Here is a 24,221-nt window from a genome sequence, read left to right on the forward strand (position 1 = left end):
GGTCCATGTGGTTCCATTTGTACACTTTCGGGAGTTACAAATGGATACGACATTGTGGGTTTTATTGTGCGGCATCTAAGTATTATCATTATCACAGTGAGGAACGTCTGCAAGGCTGTCGCTAAGCAGGCATTCATACTGACTGGAGACTCTTCATTGATAGCAGGCTTTGTCAGATTGTCTGTCTATTGTATCGCGTTCTGACGCAAGGGGCAATGTTTTGTTTTCTACTGTCGTATGTGATCGGGGTCAAATGTATACAGGAAACAGACAGACATACACACATACATATATATATATATAGTTGCTGTCGGGTAGAAACCAGCTAACTCCATTTTGGAGCTTTTGCATTTTTTTTCCATAAATCACAAAATCTGTGCACCCTTTACATCTGTTGGTAAAACAAATATTGAACCAATGAAAAGTATTAAAAAGCGCTTCTGACAAAACCAGCTAACTCCATTGGATCCTCAAACTTTCTGCTAAACCAGCTAACTCCATCAAAGGGGGTTGGAGTTAGTTGTTTTTTCTGACTCCAGGCTCCACCCCCTTTTGACCTCCAACATCACTGTGAGCTTGGAGGTCTATTAAGCCGTTCTTATCAATGATGAACAAAAGCTCCTAACTCCACTTTTTTTCTTTTTTTTTTTCATTTCCTGAAAAATGAACATTTTGGAGTTAGCTGGTTTCTGCCCGACAGCAGATATATATATATATATTAATTTGTGATCAAAACGGCAGTGTTCAGAGAGGGTACTCATGACCACCGTCGATGCGCACAGCTGCCCACTTAAAGGGATACTTCACTTTCACATAAAATAAACATTAAAAAAAAATATTTAAAAAAAATGAAAGAAGTTATGGCAAAATAAAGGCCCCCTCACACATTAGTAGGACACTCTAATGCGTGAGGGGGCCGTGATTTTTTCATTACTTTTTTCATTTATTTTTAATATATTTTTTAAATGTTTATTTTATGTGAAAGTGAAGTATCCCTTTAAGTTACTTAGTGTGTGGAAGCAGAATGGCAAAGCTCACATGTGCTTTGAGGGTCCACTGAGAATTTAATATAAATGTCTTTGTATTTTTCTTGTTTGGTTTTCTTCTTGGGCTTGTATTATAGATGTTACCCTCTTGCCTTAGTATCAACAACATTACCTCTGCCAAAAAAAAGCACTTTTTTATAATAATAATAAATAGCCGATATATTTCATTGCTTAAGCTTGCAACTTGTTGCATCGTGATCCATTTCCAAAAACTTTAGGAATTTTCACTAATGACATTCCTGAAATAGGGACACCAAGGTTAAAGTGATTAATCAAAGTACAGTCAGTGGAGAGTCTTCTACTCACCTTAAGGTCTCTGTGAACAATGTGCTTCTGGTGGCAGTACTGCACTGCTGATACAATCTGGACAAACAACACAAAGACAAACACACAGAGGAGACGGTTAGTCTAATGTCTCCCACTCTGTACACACTGACAAAGGATCATGTGCTAAGTGATGGTACAGTAGGTTACCAGATGTAGTCAAGACAGAGAGAGGGAAGAAAAGACCAGACACTGGCAAAATACTAGGGCTGGGATTAGATCACTGTCGGACAAAAGATAAATCTCCATATTTCATCTTGTGCTTTTTCATACATTAATGCCCTAATTTATCCTTTGTTGTATAAGAGTAGTGAAAATAGTCAAGCTTGTGTGTGTCATGATGCAACAAAGTCTTTCCCTAAAATTACATGCCCAAAACAGGGATGCCAGGTAGAAAGTAGTTAAGTCTGTCTGTCTGTCGTTTTTATTAATATTTAACCAACAAAAAGTATTACCAAGAACTTGTGACTAAATAATAATTACATAGGATCCATTGTAACACAGGTTTCCTGAAAAGTAACAGTTTTATACATACATGGATTCTCCAAACAGCGACGATATAAGCGACTATATTGTTTATATTAATCCCCTGTGGATTCCTCAAGTCACAACAGGTGCAACACATGACTTGTCTGGTTTGATGTTGCATTAAACACATCATCACACACTGATCCTGTATTAGTCAAATAATTGACATTTGGTCAGGTAACTTTGGTGTTCAGATGCAGAGGGTAAGCTTTGCGTACCATGTTGACGCCAAAGGAATGCGGACCTCGTCGACTCCATGCACAATTCTGACATCAAGGTTAGGCACAGTTCTCTTTGTTAAGGTTAGGGTAAGCTTCGTTTTTTTTATCTCACCTGCACAAATGAGCAATTTTTTCCTAACGTTCATTTTCTTTTAGTTTTAACTTTTAGTTTTAAATTGACTTATTCCTGAGTTTTCTATCACTTTAGCTCTGCTTTATAGTGATGCAACTAAACTAAGTCAGAGGGTTATAGGTCACTTCTCCTTGTACAACAGTTACCAGTGTGTGGTGGTGGTGGTGGTGTGGTTTCAGACACAGATTGATGAGGCATTAAAGGAACCGTTTCAGAAGGTTGTCACATGTCACAACTTCGTATGATGACTTCAGCACATTTACACTCATCTGACTCATCTTCACATTCACCTTTCAGTTTCAATTTTTATCATTTTGTTGGTGAGGTTTTTTGTTTGCTTTTTTTTTATCTCTCCCAACCAAATTAGTGCTACGTGTGACAAGACATAGATAAAGTGATGCGGCAGTGGTTTAGTTTGGACATTTTTCATTACTCAGGATGTCAGTGGTGACAGAGCTGTTCTCAGGTCAGGTCTCTGGGCTGTCTGGAGAGAACAACCACAAGGCAGAACAGAGGGATGAAACCAGAGCACTGCAGGGGAAAATACTGGGTACCTGTCTAAATTTAGCCCTGGCCTCTTTTTCCTTCATCCTTCCATGGGCGACCAGGTAGTCGAACACCTCTCCTGCAAGACAGAGAACAAGAGTAGAGAAAAGAGAGAGAAAAGGGGACGATAATTAGAGGAACAGGCAGAAGAACTGAGAGGCAATAAAAGTGAGAGAATGGATGTAAGGGGGAGAGAGGAGAGGACAAAAAAGAAACTTTTCACACTTAACATGTACAAACCCCAAACATTATAATGGCTTTATCGACCTCAACTTCCCAAAGCAGCAGCCCAACACAGGGTGTTTCCTGACTGTACTGAGGTACTGCAGTAGAAGAACTTACAACTGAGGGGGTTAGCGTCTTGCTCAAAGACACAGTATGGATGGTGACAGGGGTGGAAATTCAACCTGGGACCTTCTATCCCAGGTTGAAGAGAGACTTACAGGGCAGTCTCTCTACCAAATAGACCAGGGGTTTTCAAACTTTTTAATGTCATGGATCCTCAAATTGACTTTCATTAGGCCGTGGATCCCCATATCAAGTGATTCTGTCCTAGGGACACTGATATGAAAAGACTAAGCAAGCTGGCCACCCAGAGAAAACACATGATATCCCTTCTCATGTGTTGGATTAGAACCCAGGACCTAATGATTCCCTCTATGCAATATTTGAACCTATTGGCAGTGAAGCTGTGTCGGTCTTGAGAGACAAGCTAATAATGCTGCTTATTCTAAACATGGCTCCCAACATCAGACTGTTTACTTCCCTCAGCCTACTCTGTCTCTCGCCTTCGAGCTCATACATCCCCTCCAGCCCAAACGTGACTCTACTCTCTCGTGTGCTAACGGAAGCAGAGTGGTTGAAGTGTGGGGGTGCTTGCGGCTCTGTGTTAAGTGTGTCTTTTGTGCGCGTGTGTGTACACTTTTTACTTGTGTCTGTGCATGTATCGATGCCTTTGTGTGAAGTCCGTCAAGTGCGTGTCAAGTGGCGTGTCAAATGGCGATGATGGTTGAGAAGTGTGTGTAAATTGTGCATCGAGTATGTGCTAAGAGTGTGACGTGTGTGCAGGCATGTGTGCTTAAGTGTGACTTATGATAACGTGTATTTGTGTGTGTAGATACATGTTTCTTGTGTATTCAGGAATGACATGAGAAAAACAGGCAAACAGCCCTGCTGGCTCTGTGCTGACGAATCACAGCCTCTCAACATTCCCGCTGGCTGGGTACTGACCAATCACAGCCTCTCAACAGTCTTGTTGGCTGTGTGCTGTTGACCAATCACAACCTAAACAGTCCTGCCCTGCTGTGTGCTGCAGATCTGTAGGATGGAACCGCTTTCTGTTTCTGAAGCAGAAGACAGACAGCCATCCCTGCTCGCTAACATTAAATCACTAAAAGACACACTCTCCACATCCAACCTGTGTCTCACAGCTCACAGGCCACTGTGGAGGAGCTGCGTTGACATAAGGATATAACTAGGAAGGGAGAATCATCATCAGATACTATGTGTGGGAACTGGCCTAATGACCAAGTTGGGGATAAAAACATAAAATGGTAAAAAGACAATGACAAATAAAATAAGAGCTAAAATCCCTATTACAGATTAATAGGAAAATAGTACATACCAGAAAAAAATAATAATTAGATGTTAGAAATCATTTAGAAGTAAAAGAAAGACCAAAATAGGTCAGATGAAAAAGACAGAAAAGTAACAACAGGAATGGATGTGGATGTGGGTTTCACATCAGTATTGTCACTGTATAAATGCACTAGTGCTATTTGTTACAGTTACTTGGAGTCCAGTCTATGACGTCAGTCATCTCCATATTTGGGCATGAAGCGAGACACACACACAGAGATTCATGGAATTTATAGATATAAGACAGATCAGGTCAGGGTGTTTGTGACTGTCACTCACCTCCACTGGCATACTCCATCACCAAGTACAACGTCCTCTCTGTCTCAATCACCTCAAACAGTTTGACTGAGAGAGACAGACAGACAGACAGACAGCAAGTGATGTAGAGAGAAAAAGAAAGACAGATAAAATTACATCTCAAGGCAGTGATCAATGTTTGACATTTACATTGATCTACAACATTGTATAACAGTAATGACTTCATGAACATGAATACCTAAAAAAAAACGGGAAAGAACAGATTTGTCAGAGGACACTTATGATGGAAAGAGAGCGAAAGATTCTTGCTGTGTTTTATTAGAGAGACAGAGACAAAAGTAAAAGATCACCCCTGTTTCGGTGCGTGTCTCAGGGAACAGCGTTTACTATGTAGTGTTCACCATCAGAAACCTGCTCCCTCTCTACAGAATTTTCAACTGATCTAAAATGCTTAACTCCTAGTTCGTTGTATGACGGTGTCACGCGCTACGGTCCGATTGAGCTTGTAGATCGGCTATTTTCGGCAAGCGACACTCGTACCACAAAGTATAAATCGGGCTAAGGACTGCATGATGAGCAGCTCAACACTGCTAAATATAGACCAGGTAGAGAGAGAGAGAAAGAGGGAGGGAGAGTGAGAAAGAGATAGAGGGACAGAAGGAGAGAGAAGATAGACATTTTGGGAAGGAAAGAAAGAAAATGAGTGAAAGTGCGAGAAGAACAGAGAGAGAAACATTTTGACCATCGGCCCAGTAATTATATTTCTGCAGAGGAAACCATGGTGCGTTGGAAGGAATTTAAAAGTAATTATCAGGGAATCCCTTCACACCAAACGCACCCTCTAGTCGAGTCTGATCTGCCTAGGCGCCGTGGGATCATGACAAGTGCATGTGTTTTTATGCACGGTGTTGTGTGTGTTTGTTGTGCTTGTGTTATGGGTTCATGTGTCAATGTTAATGTGTTGCAATTAAATGTACTGTATGTGCGTGATTATGTGCAAGCATGCGTGCAAATGTCATCCACTTACCTATATTGGGGTGATTCAAGATCTTCATTATTCTAACTTCTCTGAAAAGCTGAAAGGAGGGGAAAAAACAGATTAATAACTGATTACTGATTGTGATATTGACCTCATGATGCTGTGTTTTTCTCAGGATAACACCACTACAGGAGATCATTTTACATTTCTTGCATCATTCTGTTTTTCTTCCATTCTGTGCAACTCTTCTGATGATTTCCCAGAGATAGTCAAAATAAAGCACATCTACTGACAATGTGCCATTGACTTATGTGCCCGTTTCAATGGATTTAACGCTCAACTGAGTCTCATTCCAAAACCTCATATCTGCCATTTTGCACAACTGACACTTGCTCTTACAAAACCAAGACATGAAGGTAAGAGTGTGTTGGTATTATAAAATATTCAGTGCCGTGTGTTAATGGTGTGTAGACCCACATGTCATTCCTTCCTGACCTACAAAATGTCACCTGAAGACTTCTCTCTTAGGACTCTCCTACACCGTCTTACTCTCAGCTGTCCTACTGTCCGTCTCCCCAACAGCTGTCCTACTATGTCTCTCCTACACCATTTCCCTCTCAGCTGTTCTACTGTCTGTCTTTCCTACACCGTCTCCCCCTCAGCTGTCCTATTGTCTGTCTCCTATACTGTCCGCCTCTCAGCTTTCATTCCGTCTCTCTTACAGTCTCCCTCTCCATGTGTCTCTCTCCCATACTACCTCTCAGCTTTTCTACGGTCTGTCTCTCCGTCTCCTTCTCAGCTTTCCTTTTGTTTTTCTCTCCTACACAGTCTCCTCTACCTCCACCTCCTACGAACCTTCCTACCATCTATGAACTGCCCACTCTCTTTTAAAAACATACAGAGAAGAATTTCAAGTAGCAACCACCCCCTACAAGGGAAATGAATGTTTTACAGCAAACCCTGTTCTGAAAAGAGAGAGCAGTTGCTTGTCACATCGTTGTTGTGACCACCTGGTGATGTGAATAAAGTTTTAAAGTGTGCTAGCTGTTACATCCCGCCAAGAGTGCAGAGTAATCAGTAGGCCAGCGGTGGGGTCCCATTAAAGTCGAGACAGGTCGATCTGTCAGAGCCAAAATACTGTCTTTTGTCTTCTGGCCCAACTGGGAACGAAAGGAACTAAGTGCTACTTAATATTGATCTGGTTAAGTACAGCCAGCTCGCTGGTTCGTTCGTTCACTCTCTACGTGTCCTTCCCTGCCTGCTCCACTCTCTATCTCTACCTCTCCATCTGCCTCCATCTGATCCCTCTTCATTTCTCTATCTCAGCATCTTTACAATTCCCTCCAATTCTCGCTCCCTCTCTTACCATCTCTACCCCCCCCCCATCACCACTCTCTCTACACTTTTCCTTCCCCCATCTCCATAAAAATATAAAAGGCATCAATCTTTTATGGAGTGAGAATAGGGGCTGATGCTACGTGCGTGCTTGTTGGCTTTCTGATGGTCTGCAGCTGCAGAACACGGACAGATAGACAAACGGATATTTCGATATATAGAAAAAGCCTGCCACGTGATGAAATACACAGAAGTGCTTTATAATAAAACATTAGACAGCCTCATATCAAATAATATCAAACTGTCCCTTTTTTCTTCCAAACTATTGTTTATTGCATTTGATCTTTGCACGACATTGTAGACAATACTCTGTGTGAGGTGTGTGTGGGGGTGTGTGTGGGTTTATGTTGATGTAAATGTACATATCCGTGTAAAAAAGAAAAAAAAGAAAGAGAGAGGATGGAATTCAAAAAGAACACCACCACAGAAAACAACAACAACCGCTAAGGTGATACAAATTAAAACATACATGGTTGGCAACTTTCTACACAAAGATCAGCATTTACGGGAAGTAAACTTTATGTGACATGGTGCGTACTAATGTGGACACCCTGCTGGGAGAATGGAAAGATTTGGCAACATGAGTGGCAAGGAGATTATGTTGTTCTTAATCTCAATGTTAATAGTCTGTTTATGTTAGAGTGAGTCCAATAAAAACAGTTTTCTGTTAACCAACTTGAATGTTTTCCCCAAAAGGTAAAAACAACTGAATTCACATTAAGATGAATTTCTAGGAATTTGTATTCATTGTGTCAGCTCAGCTCCACCAAATGTGTTGGGAGTCCCACCTCCATCCAGTGGCAGTTATTCTATACATATCAGGCTGTGACCCCCCAAAATAAATCACATTTGAACTAAGGAACCCCCACCCTGATAAGCACTTGGAATGTAGGAGTTGAGGCATTACATTTTGTTTGACTCAGTTCAACAGATAAATAAATAGTTAAAATAGCAGATCTACAAGCTCACAACGCCTCGTGAGCTTGTAGATCGGCTAATTTCAAAATGTTTGCCTCTTTCTTATATTATTTGACAATTTGGCCAATGTTTGACCAGTTTTTATAGTATAGCTTGTTGATTACTTTTGATGCAGTGATGGTCTTTTTCTTTTCTTGAGGTATTAAAAAGGTCTTAAAAGTACATAAATTGTCACTTCACTGTCATCTGAGGACCCACAAGTTGAGAACCACTGCTATACATGACCACGTGCTTTTTGGACACTCTTAGAGGACTCTTTTCTTACTTCTAATGTGCACAGCTCTGAACTATGATTAGACAATATGCTTTTTCATCAATCAGAGATAAAAAAATGTCCATACTGAGAAATGCAGAAATGTATTGTGTACTCTACTGTGAGTAGATATGATTTATGCACAATGTTTCATACATAATGGCTCTTGGAGTAAGCAGCCTTCAGTCACCCTGTGCCACGCCTTACCACCAGAACCTGTATTCCTGTGTCACGTGTCATCCTCTCTACCCTCTCTCTGTCCTTGTGACCGCCTGCGTCTGATAAATTATAAATGCACTATATTTTTAAGGATGCCGTCCCGTCTAACCCCTGACCCCATTTCTAGGACTAGACCACAGTGCTGAGGGCTAACAAATGAGATTGGACAAATGGAAGTTATTCGATAATTGGGCAAAGGTCTTGGGTATATACAAGCAATTGAAGGTAATGGCTACACCCACCACTACTAAGAACTAGATTACAGACCCTAAAATGGTGATAAAACATTAAAAATAAGAACCAAATTCATGAAATGAAGATTAAAGGTAGGGTAAGTGATTTACTTTGTTTAAAATAAGTGTTAAGTAGCTCTATATTCTGATAGTACTCATTGCTATAGAGTGTTCAGTAAAAGGAGTCTCCCATGTCTCTCCAGCTCTTTATTAAACAGAAAACGCATATTCAGTGCTCTCTCCTGATTGGCTAAAATGTTGTCTTGTCACCTACCTGAAAATGTACGTATATTCTGTTTACTAAGGAGCTGGAGAGACTGTGACCGAACAAACGCTCTGTAGCAATGATTACTATCAGAATATGGCCTACTTTAACCTTTTAACAAAAAAAAAAGAATTACCCAAAAATATCACTTACCCTACCTTTAACTCATTCACTGCCACTGACGTAAAAAACGTAATTTTTCCCGTTTACCAATCCTGCCACTGACGTAAAAAACGTTTTTTGTTTTTTTTTAAAATTTGACCCAAAGACCAAGGAGATATGATTGTTTAAAGATCTAGACTCCCATCCACTTCCTTGTTAACTTAAAAAAATCTGTATCTCGGCTCCTGAGTACTTTTTTTTTTCGATGAAAAATCTCTGGCAGTGGGCAAACGCGGCCAGCAATAATTGTGGCAGTGAATGAGTTAAGAAGGGCACCAAAATATTTTTCTTTAAGTAAAATCATTAAATGATACTTTGTACTTAAGCAAATAAATAAATAAAAAAACTCTAGGATCAATAATGTTAGTCAGTCATACTGTACGTTACATTTAAAAAGCCTTTAAATGCAATGATTCACTTCAGAAACCCAGCTCCATGTGTCAACTATGACAGTCATCTACCATCATCAGCAAGACAGTGTCTGGTTAATTAAAGGGTTAATTAAAATAGCCATCATCGTCAGGGGCCTTTGATGTAATCAACCTTTGAGCGATACCATGGTAACAAATGGGGCCAGGACTCTGTCTGCTTACTCAGGAGGAGGAGGGGGGAGGAAGAAAAAGAAGAGGAGGAGATGTTTTAGCCTGAGATTGAGGTCTACCTCACTGTCATTACCCTGCGCCTGTACTACAGCTCTGCCCATCATTATAATCTAAATACTCTCCCTGCTGTTAGAGAAAGTATAGAGGAATAAATCGCAGCTTGTTTTGACTGTGACAGTGGAAGCCCTATCATTGCTGCTTAACCAGGACAGGACAGTTTCATCTTTGTCCTCTGTGTTCTTTGAGGGGAAATCCATTGCGGATACTAGTATTGAGGAACAGTCTAAGTTATGGGTTCCATTTCCAGGGTCGCTTGGCACTAGGGTTCGACTTGGAAAAAATAAATACAAATGAGTGTGTGTGTGTGTGTGTGGGGGGGGGGGGGGGCGGTGCATTTTCTTAACCCCTATATGCCGATGCGTTATTAAGGTTATAGATCTGCTATTTACACTATTTTTGAATTTTATAACAAAATGGAAAAATGTGGATAAGAATGGCAGTTTTTTTATTTACTCATTTCTAGACAGTCTACATTTCAATAAGGAAGTTAATGTTTTTAATTCAGTCTGACCAAAAGCAGGGACAAAACATATCCCCACCGGCCATAAAAGTTAATGACCAGAAGGGGGATATCAAAAGCAGTAGGATGGATTCCCTCCGCCCCCATGGTTCCCCGTAAATCAAACCCTGCTTGGCACCAACACTACCATGGCATCAACCTTAGTTGCAAATATTAGAGAGGACGGCTTGCTTGCTTGCTTGAAGTACTACTAGATAGGTGGGATTAATTGTATTAAGATGATTCAGATGGTGTAAATACATCATCTTAAATTCCCAATTCATTATACAAACTGCCCGCAGTTATTGTAGTGTCCCTGTATGGTGTCCCTGGCCTGGGCTGTCTACCCACCTGACACCCCAGGTCAAGAACACAATCAAACAATACCAATAACTGGCAAATACCAAGACCCGATGCCTGCTTTTTTTAAATGTTGAAACTTTCAGCTCCATCCGAGTGGAAAAACACAGGATGAGTGATTCACCAACACAACTGTCAGGAGGCCAAGGATGTGAATTGACACTACGGGGGAGCAGTGATGAAACCATCCTAGTCATATCACTGCAGTGAAACACAGATCTCCAACACGTCATCTCACAGCTGATTAGCATGCAGAAGACACCTTCAGGCCAAATGACACAATGTCAGTTTGGTTTAGGAGATCACAGATCAGACTACATCTCGATTCTTAATGAGTTGACATGTAGGTTTTTATTAACCGCAGTCCACCAAGTAGACTGATAAATAAACAAGCCAAGATATGAGTCTGCACAATAAATAAATAATAATCGCAGATAGATCAATACAATCACACATAGAAATGAACATGGGTTCGATATAATTATATATTAGATACTATATACATCTATAAAGCATCAACATTAAACTGTTTCTCTTAATTTAGGGGTGATTTATAGTGTTTGATCTTCACCAGGCCTGCATGATATTTCAACTAAATATTATAATTGCGAAATTGTTCACAATCATATATATTGTGAACATGGCTTTTTGTGTAGAACTTTTTCCCCCTCCATGTTCAAAAGAAGAACAACATTACATGGAAAAGAGGATGTGGCTAGAATTTACTAATGACTTCCTCCTTTGATTTGTAGACATCAGATTCTGTACAAAAACACTTTGTAATGTTTCTAGTAGAAATAAATGTATTTCTGATGTTTCTAGAAGAAGTAAATATATTTCTGACCACACTTCCAAAACAGCTTCTTTCTAGATGGATGTTGCATTTATCAATATTATGATTACAATATATTTTGCAATCAATTGTGCCGTGTTTGCTGGGAAGTATACAACAGAGTGACAGACCATAAACATTATACCGTAACAACATAGTCAAATCCTGTGTTAGTGTATCCATTTGTAACTCAGAGAAAGACAAATGGATTGAATACTAGACTGGACACTGGCGGTATTTAATAACTGAACTGTGGTCACTGGTCAGTTTATGAAACAGGAAATGGTTGCGGAGAGGCGTGAGAGGGAGGGGGAGATGAAGCAGGGAGTTTCAGGACTCTGAAGCATATTGGGAACGACTGTGTTTACATTTAATCAAGACTTAACAGCATGCTCTATTTCTTCAACCTTTACCCTGATAGACTAAAGAGACGGTCTGCCGGTAAAAAGAAGAGTACGAAGGAGGGAACTTTGCGAGTGAGAAGAAAAGGAAGGGGGAGTAAAAGAAGAATACGTAGGGACAGTGACAGATGTGAGAGGATCGATATCAACTCTTCCAACTATTAAGAAGAGGCTGAAAATAAACATTGCAGATTCACCAATCGTCCGATGTCATCAGCACAGTGTGAACACACAATGGTGTCGGATGGACCTCACAGGTAGCCAGAGTCACTGCAGGAAGCGGCAGAGAGAGCCGACAGATGAGAAGGGAGACAAACACAATGTCCAAGATTTGATCCTTTGAGACGTATTTGAGCCTGAACAAAAGTGCAGCATTGCACTGGGATTGACAGGCTAAACAGTGGCCCTGCGAAACAGGGACAGCATGGCGCCACCAACGCCAAGTCAGGTTTAAATGAACGCTCACATTTTTACTGTGTAGGGGTTCAATCCCCCTCGATGTTCAGTGGGTAAAGCATGGCGCCAACACTACAAGGGCTAGTGGTCACATTTCCTGTGTGAGTCAGAGTGTTGATTACAGAACTGACAGAGTTTGGGGTTCAATTCATTGGATAGCTAAATGAGTAGACTGTGACTCTAAGGTTGCGATCACACTGGCAAGGATGAAGCGCCAGCTGCAAAGCGCACCACTTTGCCCGGACAGTGCAAACAGCAATAATCAGTTTCTATAAAATGGCATCCTCCTTTGGTTTGTGGCTCCGGGAAGCACCTCCCTATTAGATTCTGTTTGGTCAGAATGCCTAAAATGTTGCCAGGTTACGCTGAAGTGACTTTGACATGCATAGGGTTTCAGTCTCAAGTTGAACCAAGTTCATGCAAGACCACTTCAAATTCACAGCAGAAAATGGAAATTACTCTACCGTTTCCTCTACTGCTTGCCAGTGTGATCAGCGCCCAAGAGTGCCAGAATTGTCTGTGTAGCTCAATGGATTGAGAATGGAAATAGCATGAGGGTCGGGGGTTCTATTCCCTGCATGCCTCAGTGGATTGACTTTAAAGACAAGCTACTTTTTGTCATTACAAAGAACTTAGAGACTGAAAGCCTAAATATAGAAGAACTGGAAAGGCAGAGGAACTTTAAAGATATCCGTTGTGAAAATACTTTAAATAATAAAGCATACTCCATTGTAAACCTGTTCCTTTGACTATATCAAAAATTGTTGAAACATCTCAAAGCCATAGCAAGTAAAAGAGCATGTAGCTGACAAATTCTGTCCTCAAAGAGAAAAGACTGAAGACTAAATAAAAAATGACAATGCCCAAGCGTGTAGGGTCTTTAAATAGCTCTGGTAACATTGCACTTTGTATTGAAAGACTTCACAACAATATCTCTGATCACAAATATACTTATTGGGCTATGGATGACATTCACAAATTATGAAAACACCATCATAATCCAGCAAACTCACAGAATTGCAAACAAGACTTTAGTTTGACATATTTAATTTAGTTTTTCAACAACATGGTTGATTTCAGTAGAGCACACTGAATTCACCAAATGGAATCAATTCTGTGACATGAGGCTACATTTAGACAAAAAGCAATGTTGATTAAACTCCTGAATTCCTAAATGGAATCTCTCTCACTTAAAATGGCAAATACCTTTAGAATCTTGTTTTTCTCCATGGGAGTTTCAGTAACAACTGACTGATTTCAGCCGAGCAGGTCACAAAGTAATGACGCCCCCCCAAAACAACAAGGCCCGCCGACAAAGAGCCTGACGCCTTTTGTTTTTGTGAACAGGCTCCTGTCATGACTCAGCTTAGCAGTGACGGCCAGCCCTACAGGGCCCAGGACCACACTCACACACACACACACACACAAAAGAACCCACAATCAATGGTGCTTTGGAAAAACTGATGGAAACTGCCACCGACCACTGAGCGAAAGAGAGAGGGAAGTAGAGAGAGCAAGGGACAGAGAGAGAGAGAAGCAGCGAGGTGCTTAGCGGAGAGACTCCGTTGCAGGGAAACAGACAGAGGGCAGGAGCTGTATTAAGAAAAAGAAAGTGAGTCAAAGAGACAGCGAGTCAGCGAGAAAGGAGTCAAAACGACAGAGTACAAGACAGAGAGAGAAAGCGAAAGAGAGAGGCAGGCAACAGGCTCAGTGTGTCCTGCTCCATGTTATAGTTGTCTGATGAACACAAGCCCCCTCCAGCGCAGCAACAGACAAGTCAATAATACTGCTCTGTGACCAGTGCAAGGTACACAGCCAAAAGACAATCCCAACAATCCCTCTTTCTTCTCTCTCTCAGTTGTTGAATTTGAAATGTTAAAGAAAAGCCTTTCTTGAACTGACCCTCTGGTTCTGACACACATCACATTTATTATAATCACAGCTGATCTAATCATCTTTTCCTATCAAAATACCCTTACTGCAATTTCTAAAGTTTATTTATATAGCAAAGTCCACAAAGCATGTGTGCTCATTTGCTTAATTATACTCTGTCGTACAACGATGCCACCCGCCGAAAATAGTCGATCTACAAGCTCTGTGAACTTGTATGTGTGCCATTTTCAGCGAGCGACACTGTCGTACAGCAAAGTATACAACTCGCTTTTCTCAGAGATGCCCTATGTCACATGCACACATTCTGTCCTCACAGAATATGAGGACCGAGGACAACGTGAGGACGGTTTGTAGCCTGGTTATCAGCCTGAAGCTGCGTGGAGCTTCAGTCTGAAATTGGCTGCAGTATCTGCAATTACAAGGGGGAGGGGATTCAAATTTGCCTAAACCAATCACAAGAGATCCACGGATCCGCCTACATTTGACGTCATCGCACAGCTTGTTTTAGCAGATATTCGCTGATTGGCTTGTCGCTAGACCCACCCCCACCTCCGACTCTCATTGGACGGTACTTTTTGTATCGAAAATATCCTAGGCCCACATTTGAACACCAGACCAAGAGGCAGTCCACTCAGAGAGTGGGCGGGGTCTATGGTTTGGAAACAGGCTAGACGGTTTGTGCATATATAAGTTAATTTTGTCCCAGCATGAACAGGAAGGGAGGGAGGGGGTTAATTACCTTTTGCAGACTATTTGGGTTCAGTTGTGTCTTGTCTATTATCTTAATCGCCACCTGTGGAGAGAGCAAATACATTTGAAACAGAGATAATTGAACGAAACCATTCAGAACAGAACACTGAAACGGAGAGAGTAAAATAGGATGGAACTGAACGGAACAGAACAGAAGAATTTGAGGCATTTTGCTGACGCTCGAGTGTGCAGGACAAGTACAGTAGGGACATGGTTTTGTTCAAGGACACTTCAGAATGGAATAGACTAGGAGAAAAAAATAAAGGAAAAGAATAGTAGGGCTGTCCCAAATATATTCGGGACAGCCCAAGCAATATTCCCTGTACCTTCCGAGGAAGTATCTGAATACGCATCCGAAATCAAATAGCCAATGAAAACAAGGCTTTTTGCAGTGAGATTGTTTGATATTAGTCTCTGCAGAGGCCAGCACTTTATGGCAAATGCAGTAAGCCATGTCTCCAATCACATTGTCCAAAACACAGGGCAGTTTGGGCATCTTGTCTGTGTAAGACTATGAAATGGCAACTAGCGGAAGTTATAAAATAAAAATGTTCTTCTGTGAAGCTCCTAGTCACACAAACATTGCTCTTGTGAAGTAATTTGGAACGTAAATATTTTTGTTTATGCAAAAACATTTTACATACCGGTACATTAAATATCGCTGCACTGACGAGGAAATTTAAGTCAGTTCAGTTCAGTTTTATTTTCAGTTCTTTTGGACAAGTATAAAAGGAAGTCATGAAGAGTGTGAAACATGTACTGTTGACATGGTTGATGTACTGTATGTAAAAGAATATGTTATTCAGCCAATCTCTTAGTTACACCAACATTGATCTTGTGAAGCAGTTTGTACTTTTTGTACTAGAAGATTTTCTAAAGATGGCTATGTTCATTTGGCCAAAGGGGACAACTACCCCAGAGAGTCACTTCCACACAACACTAGCTTAAAACACCCACAAGAAGCAGCCACTGGCAGATTACAGTGGATTGAAAGCAGACTCTTCATCAGCTCTGTGTGCACACATGACGTGATTGTGCAGCATCCAAATATTGAAATTATGTCCCAATATGAACCTGCCAAACAAGTTTTTGAATATTCGGGGCCAGCCCAACCGAATAGATTATTTTCAAAGCAAAACTGTAGTTGAACCATCACACCAAATTGAGCCTTCACTGTGACAAGGGCACACCAGTAGTCTGGCATGACGTCAAACTATTGGAAGCCTACGCAAGTAGCTGCTCTGAAGTGTGTGTGTACACGGTGCCTTATAATTCTTTTTTTTAATAAAAGGCATCCACTCAAAATGTATTGTTAACCTCAGAATTAAGAGAGAATTTGGCGTCAAAAAAGCATCATCACCTGCTTTGTTAGCCCAACTCTAAATCAAGTCTCCTTTGCTAGAATAACAAATCTGTTGCTCTATGTGGTAATTAGGAACAAATAGCCATTGACCATCACGGGTGTTCCTGCGTTGATCCGCTATGACTCACGTTCAGCCTCACACAACAAAATATTCCAAGAATACAGGAGTATTCTTTATACTTTTACTGCCTACCCTGTTTAGGACACCTTCTGTAGAATCTAACTCCCTCTGACAACAACAACCAACCTTCAGCTACTGTCTGACTCATAAGTCGCCCATCTCTCCACCTAAAATGTTAACATTTCATTTATTCTCAGGCATGCCACCATAAACTGAATTCTAACTGAAATAGAGTTTACATTATGTCTGTAACATTACCATGTAAATCTAATACCCTATGATTTATACATAATAAATATGCGTTTAAGTTTGATGAAGAGAATGAAAAACCACCAACTAAAAATACCAACAAACAATATAACAAAGTAAACACCAGTAAAAACTCCGGTCAGGGGAAGTTAAAATCTAACAAAAGCAGAAGAGACAATTAAAAAGAAAGAACTAAACTGACATTCAGACTAAACTTTAGCCAGTTTAAAAATGTGTATTCGGAGTTCTGATTCAAAAAGAAGACTGTCTTATCTGTTCCCAAGCAGGTAAGAAAGGTAACATGATAGTAACATATAAATGTTAACATCTCAAACCCAGAATCTTGCAATACGCAGTAAAATCCTGAGTGTTCATTTTCTCCATCTGCTCTGAGAACGTACAAATGTAACCAAATGGACACTTAACATTTACACTTTCAGAGTTAAATTAACACTCAGTCAGGATTTTAAAGCATAGAAATAGTGCTGCAGCAGAGCTCGCCCCTGCCTTCCATCTCACCTCTCGGCCTGTGAGGATGTGTCGGGCCAATTTGACCTTGGCAAAGTTGCCCTTGCCGATGGTTTTCAGTAGCCGGTAGTTGCCGACGTGGGGCTGTTGAGGTTCGTCCGCCCCCGAGCTCCGGGATCGAACACCGGAGCGAGCCGATCGTGTGCTGATCTCCTGGCGGCCATTGCTGTGAGACGTGTGCTGAGGACAGACAAGAGGTTAGAGACGTGAGGCATGATGTTGACTAGATCTGCTCCAAAAACACTACGTAGCCATTTTGCGGAAAAGGTCATTACTTAGATTGTTGTTCAATATTTATGAAGCACAACAATGTTTATCAGTATATAAAAATGCCATCTTGTCAATCAAGAACTTAAATTACCTATTATGCTTTAAAAAGTACAGTAGTGACATGTTTGCTTGTTTTTTTATGGAAAAATGGTCAGCACATCAACACTGATTGAACAAAATAGCACTAACTTAAGTTTAACATACTCTGAAACAGTGGGCAACTGGCCATTCAGTCTGTTAGCCTCATTGACAACTGAGGACTCCAGAATACCATCTAAATTGCCTGGAATACCAACTACACTTATCTGTAAAGGAAACTTTATTCACTTCATTCAATATCAGTTTATGGAATTTGACACTAGTAACATTGACACTCTTAGCATAAGTACATAGAGATAACAGGACCGTACACACTGTGAGGATCAGGGGAGGGCAATACAGCAGACAGATAATACACATCACTCTACATGCACTAATATTACACGGATAATTTTGTTTACACACACAAACATATAGGCCACGCTGACTCATAATGATGCCGGACGTTACACATCTCTTAACATTCATTCAAGCAAAACCATCTGATATTTATAGTATGGCAACCAGAGAAAAGGCATGACCATAGTAGACTGAATCTTCTCAGCACAAGATGTACAGTACAGCACTAGGGCATAAGATGCCCGTGAAGCGAGATGGAAATATTTCTCAAGGTTAAAGTCTGCAGTGTCTCTAACTACTAGACTTTTTCAGCCCACCGTTCACACACCACCACCGTCCATAATTTGATCCAACTGATTGAAGATAATGTTTGTGCTTTAAGTTATTGTGTTTGAGAACTGATCATGTGACAAATAAATGTGACTTTAACATGTCTCATGAGGCCATAAAATGTCCCGTTTACATTTATAATTTCATCACAATTGTGTTCATTTTGGCAAACAATAAAGTAAAACCAACCTATAGACTATGCAAATTATGGAATTTTAAAAGAAGATTATTTTCCTTATACACCATATCAAAGACTTAAAGTATCTGTATCTAGAGATGTACCATTCAAATTGTGACTTTCCCAGTCATGGGGGCAAACTGTGTAGTGGTTACTCAGTAAGTACACTGTGATCCTGCAGCTTTCAATAGTCATTAGCTTGATACATTGTGTATACCCTTGACTACAAACACAGCAACGGGGATTGATTCCCATAGCGGAGTTTAAAAGCATTCCCCTTCCTTCCCAAACCCCACAAATCACTACTGTTTGGGGTAGGTATCGACTACCTCGTGAATGGTGGTCAGCCCCGCGCCACCCTCCCGACAAACACCCCAACCGCCATAGCACTGACTAGCCTACCTACCATGCAGATACTACATAGGACTGGTTCATCTTATAAACTGTTCATTACATTATTAGAGATATGAAATGACTGACCAGGTATTATAATCCTGTAGTTATAAACGGGGTTCATTTATGTTTAATGGGCTAAATTAATAATAAACAACTGTTTTAGAGCAGATTCATTTGACTTTTAACAGGAGTCAATTTGTCCGACCAAGACCCCACTTAATCCATCATCCATGGCATTTCCGATAAAAAGAAAAAAAGACCACTACACTACTGCAAGGCAAGCTGCAAAAATCGCCTTTAAACTGTTCACGTGTAGATGAATTCCCATTTCTCCCGGTGACTTCCATCACCCTCTACCACTTCCTCTGAATTCCCGGTGGCTTTACTCACAAAGCTAGGATGCCTCCATGCAGACTGAGAGCCCGTCATGTTCCTACAGCTGCATTCATGCAGTGGTGTAAAGTAACTAAGTACATACATACTCAAGTACTGTACTTAAGTACAATTTTGAGGTATATTTACTTTACTGGAGTATTTCCAGTTTTCAGTACTTTTATTTCTACTCCACTACATCTCAAAAGGCAAATATTGTACCTTTACTCCACTACAACTATTTGAAAATGTACTTGTTACTTTGTAGATTTTGATTATTACAAAACATACATTAACCACTTCAGCCCTATATACATTTCGGCCATTTGAAAATAGCCGATCTACAAGCTCACAATGTGTCCCGATGTGACGCATTGTGAGCTTGTAGATCGGCTATTTTCAAAAGATTTTTATACATTTGAAATCTTTTGGGACCTTCTGCATAATGAGTACTTTCTACTTTTGGTAATTTAAGTACATTTTGATGCCAATACTTTTGTACTTTTACTCAAGTAATTTTTCTATTCCAGACTTATACTTGTAACAGAGTATTTCTATATTGCAGTATTGATACTTTTACTTAAGTAAAAAATGTGAGTACTTTTTCCACCACTGCATTCATCTCAGGAAACAATAGGCTTGTTACTGTAGAGTAGAAGCTTTCTTCCTTGATCGAAACTGGCTCACTCACTGGTCTGACCGTGGGAATCCTCTAGGTCAAATAAGGAGGGGATAAGCTAGACGAGGTTCTCAAGGTGGGGTCCAGGGACCCCCAGGGTTAACTCCAAGGGGCTCCCCAGCAAAATGACGAACAGTTCAAATACTTCAGGCCTATTTTATTTTTTGGCTATTCGAAAATAGGACACAATGCAAGGCGTGGTGAGCTTGCAAATGTGCCATTTTCCCCCAAAAATTTACAAATCTTCTCTTATATAGGGGTCCCCTGGCATACATTCTATTCAAACGGGGGTCAAATACATATCAATTTGGGGGTCCTTGGCATGAAAATGTTTGAGAACCACTTTACTAGGCTGTAGCTATCAATAGCTCCTGCACTAAATAGGCTTTTGTTAAGTAAAAACAAAACAAACAAAACTTGTGGACAAAGACTCTATGGACCACCTAAATGAAAGATTTAAGGGACGGGATGTTGATTGTCTCAAGGTTGCCATGAATGTGTTTCAGTTTGACCATTTGGACGCTCGTCTCATGGAGTGTTGCCAGGTCTGCTTATTATAAGCGACTTTGGGCTTGTTTTTCCAGTAAAGTTGTTTGTAAATATTGGTAGTTGTGGGTTGCGTTTTTTTTTTGTTGCCTTGTTTCCAAAGTGTAGCCAGTGTCAAATATGTTCATGTCATGGACCCCCAAATGAATATGTATTTGTCCCTAACCCGCATGCCAACCGGAAAATGTTTAGTGTCAGGCAGGCAGCCCCATACCAGATTTGTGTTGCTGATTGATTGATTGAATACTTTATTAACAGTTTGCAAAGACAAGCACAGACAAGTACAGTTCAATACAAGGTCTGTTAAGAAGAAATCGAAAATAGAAATATGTACAGTAAACATCATATCAACGGGTAGGAATCGAAAATACAAATACTGGGTGTTAAAAAATGTTTCAAGAAGCTTACAAATATTACACATTTTATTTCAAGAGTTTTTGAAAATAGGCGATGTCTATGTTTAAAGTGCTCGTGTGGCCCACAGTCGCTTCTTTTGGGCTTGTTTTCCTAGACCTAGTTGCTTGTTTCTCTCACAACATCTGGCAACACTGATCTCATGGTGTCCACCATTCAACTCAGGAAACAGCCTGGTCGTTATTGTAGTCTAGATGCTCCTGGATTTATTTCCCAAAGCTTTTACTGCCCGAAACTACGACTTGGGGAAATAAATCTGACATGGGAGGGAGGAGGGAGGGGGTCTTCTTGGTAAAGACTAAAGAGGGGTGGGTGGGACAAACTAAAAAGTCCATATGTGGAAACGACTGAAACCCCCAGACTGACACATCGGAAAACCAGTAGCCGAGCCCCGATTCCTTTTTCTTTTCTTTTTTTAAAGTCCTGTTGCCAACCAGGTTTAGCCATCCAGCAGTGTTGCCATGTCGGCTTATTATAAGAGACTTTGAGCTTCTTTTGTAAAGTTGCTTGTAAATATTGGTTAGTTGCGGTTTCTAACGTGTACTTGCTTATTTAGGCTTCCTTCCAAAACATTTTTTTTCTAAAAGTGGTTCTGAAATATTTTCATTAAAATGTTTTGTGCAACAGGGGAGCATTTGTAAGAATGTTTCAAAAAAATATTCCACATTTTATTGCAAGAGTTTTTGAAAATAGCAGCTCGTTGTGAGCTGTGAGTAGATCGGCTATTTTCAAAAAGCCGATCTACTCACAGCTCACAACGAGCTAGGTTTAAAGTGCTCATATGCTTACTTGCTTCTTTTGTGCTTGTTTTCCTAGACTTGGTTGCTTAATTCTCTCCCTATCCTGGCAACACTGACCAGTACAGTCAGTCACAGTTCAGTCAGGCAAAATTATTGTAGTTTCTGTAAAAGGTTGGGGCCTCGATCCTGTGTATCCTGGCTTACACACGTGCATTCAACAATTGAATACAAAGTTAATGACTTTGTTATTGGATTGTGTTTTGGATACTCGAGTTTCCAGTTGGCCGTGCAGGGCAGGCTGATCACAGCCAGGGCGTGTTTGACGTAGAGAGGATATGAGTGTTTACGAGTTGGTAACAATGTTTCACCCCCCGTGTGAACCTAGCCTTGGATCAAGACTATCACTATCATAGATGTATTAGATCGATTTTTTTAAATCTACGATATCGTAGTCAGACTCGATAAAATACATATACGATAGTCTTGCTCAAAGGCTACATCGAAACACCTTAAATCACACAACACAAGTACTGATCGCCACCAGAGTTAATAATAACCATTAGATCATCAGCATAAAGCATAAGTATAACACCATTATTTCACTACTTACGCTTTCCGTCGACTTTTCGTTGACCGTCGGCAGGATCGGTTTCGTTGACATCGTTGGGGTTTTTTTAATCCGTTAAAGACTTTACTGTCTTTTTTCTTGTAAATGTCGCACCACCGCCTTCAACTAATGAACTATGTTCCTCCAAAAACCATCCAGGCTTCTCGCAAAGAAAGAGTCTCCACATTGATCGATGTACCAAAAAAAAAACTCCCCAACAGGACTAGACGTGTTATAATCAGCCCCGATCGATCTCCTTTCTAATTGTTTGTGACCTAAAAGTTGTACTGAAATATCCTAACGATCAATATTTACATGGCGTAAATATACCGTACATGGCCTGTGTTTCCAACTAAAGGCAAAAGCACAAGCAGAACAAAAATCACTGTCCGTTGGGGTTGCAAGTAAAACAAAAAAAAATAGTAACGGCGGCGTTCGTTCGGCCGCTTCCGACAATCTCCTCTGGTTTTACAATCGAAACTATTTGTAACGACACGTCATGGTTGTCACGCTGTCAACCGTGGATGTTTTAACGGCGATTCAGAAGCTTGGAGACCCAGAAAAGACTCGCTGTCGGCTCCGTTTCCTCCATCTCCTCCGGCCCAGAACACTGAAGCTGGTTGGTGGTGTTTTAGGTGGGACCAAAATGGCTCCTCAGACAGAGGCTGGAGTTGGATTAGAGTCAACTCGACTCCGCATACGGTACTTTTTTTGCCTTTACTTTTTGTGTGTTTAAAAGATATTAGCATTATACCTGTCTTTTTTTTTTTGGTGCAAATCATTGTTTTTATTATCAGGAGAGACAATACATTTATGCATAGCAGTGCATCATACTTCACAATACAATATTTATATACAATTTTTCACACTGTCTTCCTAGTGAGACAGCATTATACCTGTCTTAAACAGTGGTGGAAAAAGTACTATTTGTTTTACTTAAGTAAAAAAAATTATGTCTCAAAGTCAACTGTTTTTTTTTTCATCTTAATTTTCAAAAGTACTTTTTCCTTATACAGTATAGAATATAAACCTCTGGATCAATACCAATCAAATCAAAAGTATCAATACTGCAATGTAGAAATACTCTATTACAAGTAAATTCCTGAATTCAAAATTTACTTGAGTAAAAGTAGAAAAGTATTGGTAAAATGTTTTACTTACTAAAAGCAGTAAGTACTCATTATGCAGATTGCAGAATGTCACGTTTCATTAGTTTTCAAATGTATACAAATCTTTTGAAAATAGCAGATCTACAAGCTCACAATGCATCGCATCGCTAAGCATTGTGAGCTTGTAGATCGGCTATTTTCAAATGGCCTGAAGTGGTTAATGTATGTTTTGTATATATACAAAACATACATATATAATAATCAAAGTCTACAAAGTAACTAGTAATTTAAGTTTTCAAATGATTGTAGTGGAGTAAAAGTACAATATTTTGATCCAAGATGTAGTGGAGTAAAATACATTTTTATTTACATACTTTTCTATAGTAAAAGTACCTAAAAAAAAGATATTAGCTAATTATTGTTTAAAAGACATTAGGCATTATGCCTGTCATAATTAATTGTAGGCTAATATAACTAAATAATGTTATCCACTGTTAAAAAAGGATTTACTTTCTCCCCTTTTCTGTTGAAAATAAGAACATGTATAATATTTAAATCTAAATACTGGATTTCTCATGCATGCAAACAGCCCGAGGTGAAAAAGGTGACATGTTTTCTTTCGGGTCAGGTGTCACACAATTGCCCTATTTGGGTTCAAAAAGGTGACTGTAGCTGAAAAGTGACACTTTTGCATGTCTGAAATATATATCTACAAGTGTGGTCAATATGTTGTTTGCCCACCTGTAAGGTAGGCTATATTTCAACACTATAATCATTGATATTCAAGAAATACTCATGTAATCTGATCAGACTATAATTATAACTTTAAAATAATTTGAAGTCACATTTA

General features: G+C 40.0%; 1 protein-coding gene across 11 annotated transcripts in view; it reads right to left on the minus strand.

Annotated features, from left to right (window-relative positions):
* mark3a (MAP/microtubule affinity-regulating kinase 3a) overlaps positions 1-22,896 on the minus strand; it is a 48,324-nt gene extending 25,428 nt beyond the window's left edge. For all 11 annotated transcript variants that reach the window (XR_013932183.1, XR_013932184.1, XM_080415025.1 and 8 more), the window contains exons 1-7: positions 22,266-22,896; positions 17,284-17,472; positions 15,021-15,074; positions 5,722-5,770; positions 4,716-4,781; positions 2,807-2,877; positions 1,353-1,409 (exon numbers count right to left, since the gene is read on the minus strand). Coding sequence is in view for 9 of the 11 variants with exons in the window: in XM_080415025.1 (XP_080271151.1) it covers positions 1,353-1,409; positions 2,807-2,877; positions 4,716-4,781; positions 5,722-5,770; positions 15,021-15,074; positions 17,284-17,472; positions 22,266-22,316 (537 nt within the window). In the remaining 2 variants the exon portion in view is untranslated. The remainder of the gene's footprint in view (positions 1-1,352; positions 1,410-2,806; positions 2,878-4,715; positions 4,782-5,721; positions 5,771-15,020; positions 15,075-17,283; positions 17,473-22,265) is intronic.
* Between the last annotated feature and the right edge of the window lie 1,325 nt (positions 22,897-24,221).

This window comes from Gymnoscopelus braueri (genome assembly GCF_963280865.1).
Source record: "Gymnoscopelus braueri genome assembly, chromosome: 19".
Taxonomy (NCBI): Eukaryota; Metazoa; Chordata; class Actinopteri; order Myctophiformes; family Myctophidae; genus Gymnoscopelus; species Gymnoscopelus braueri.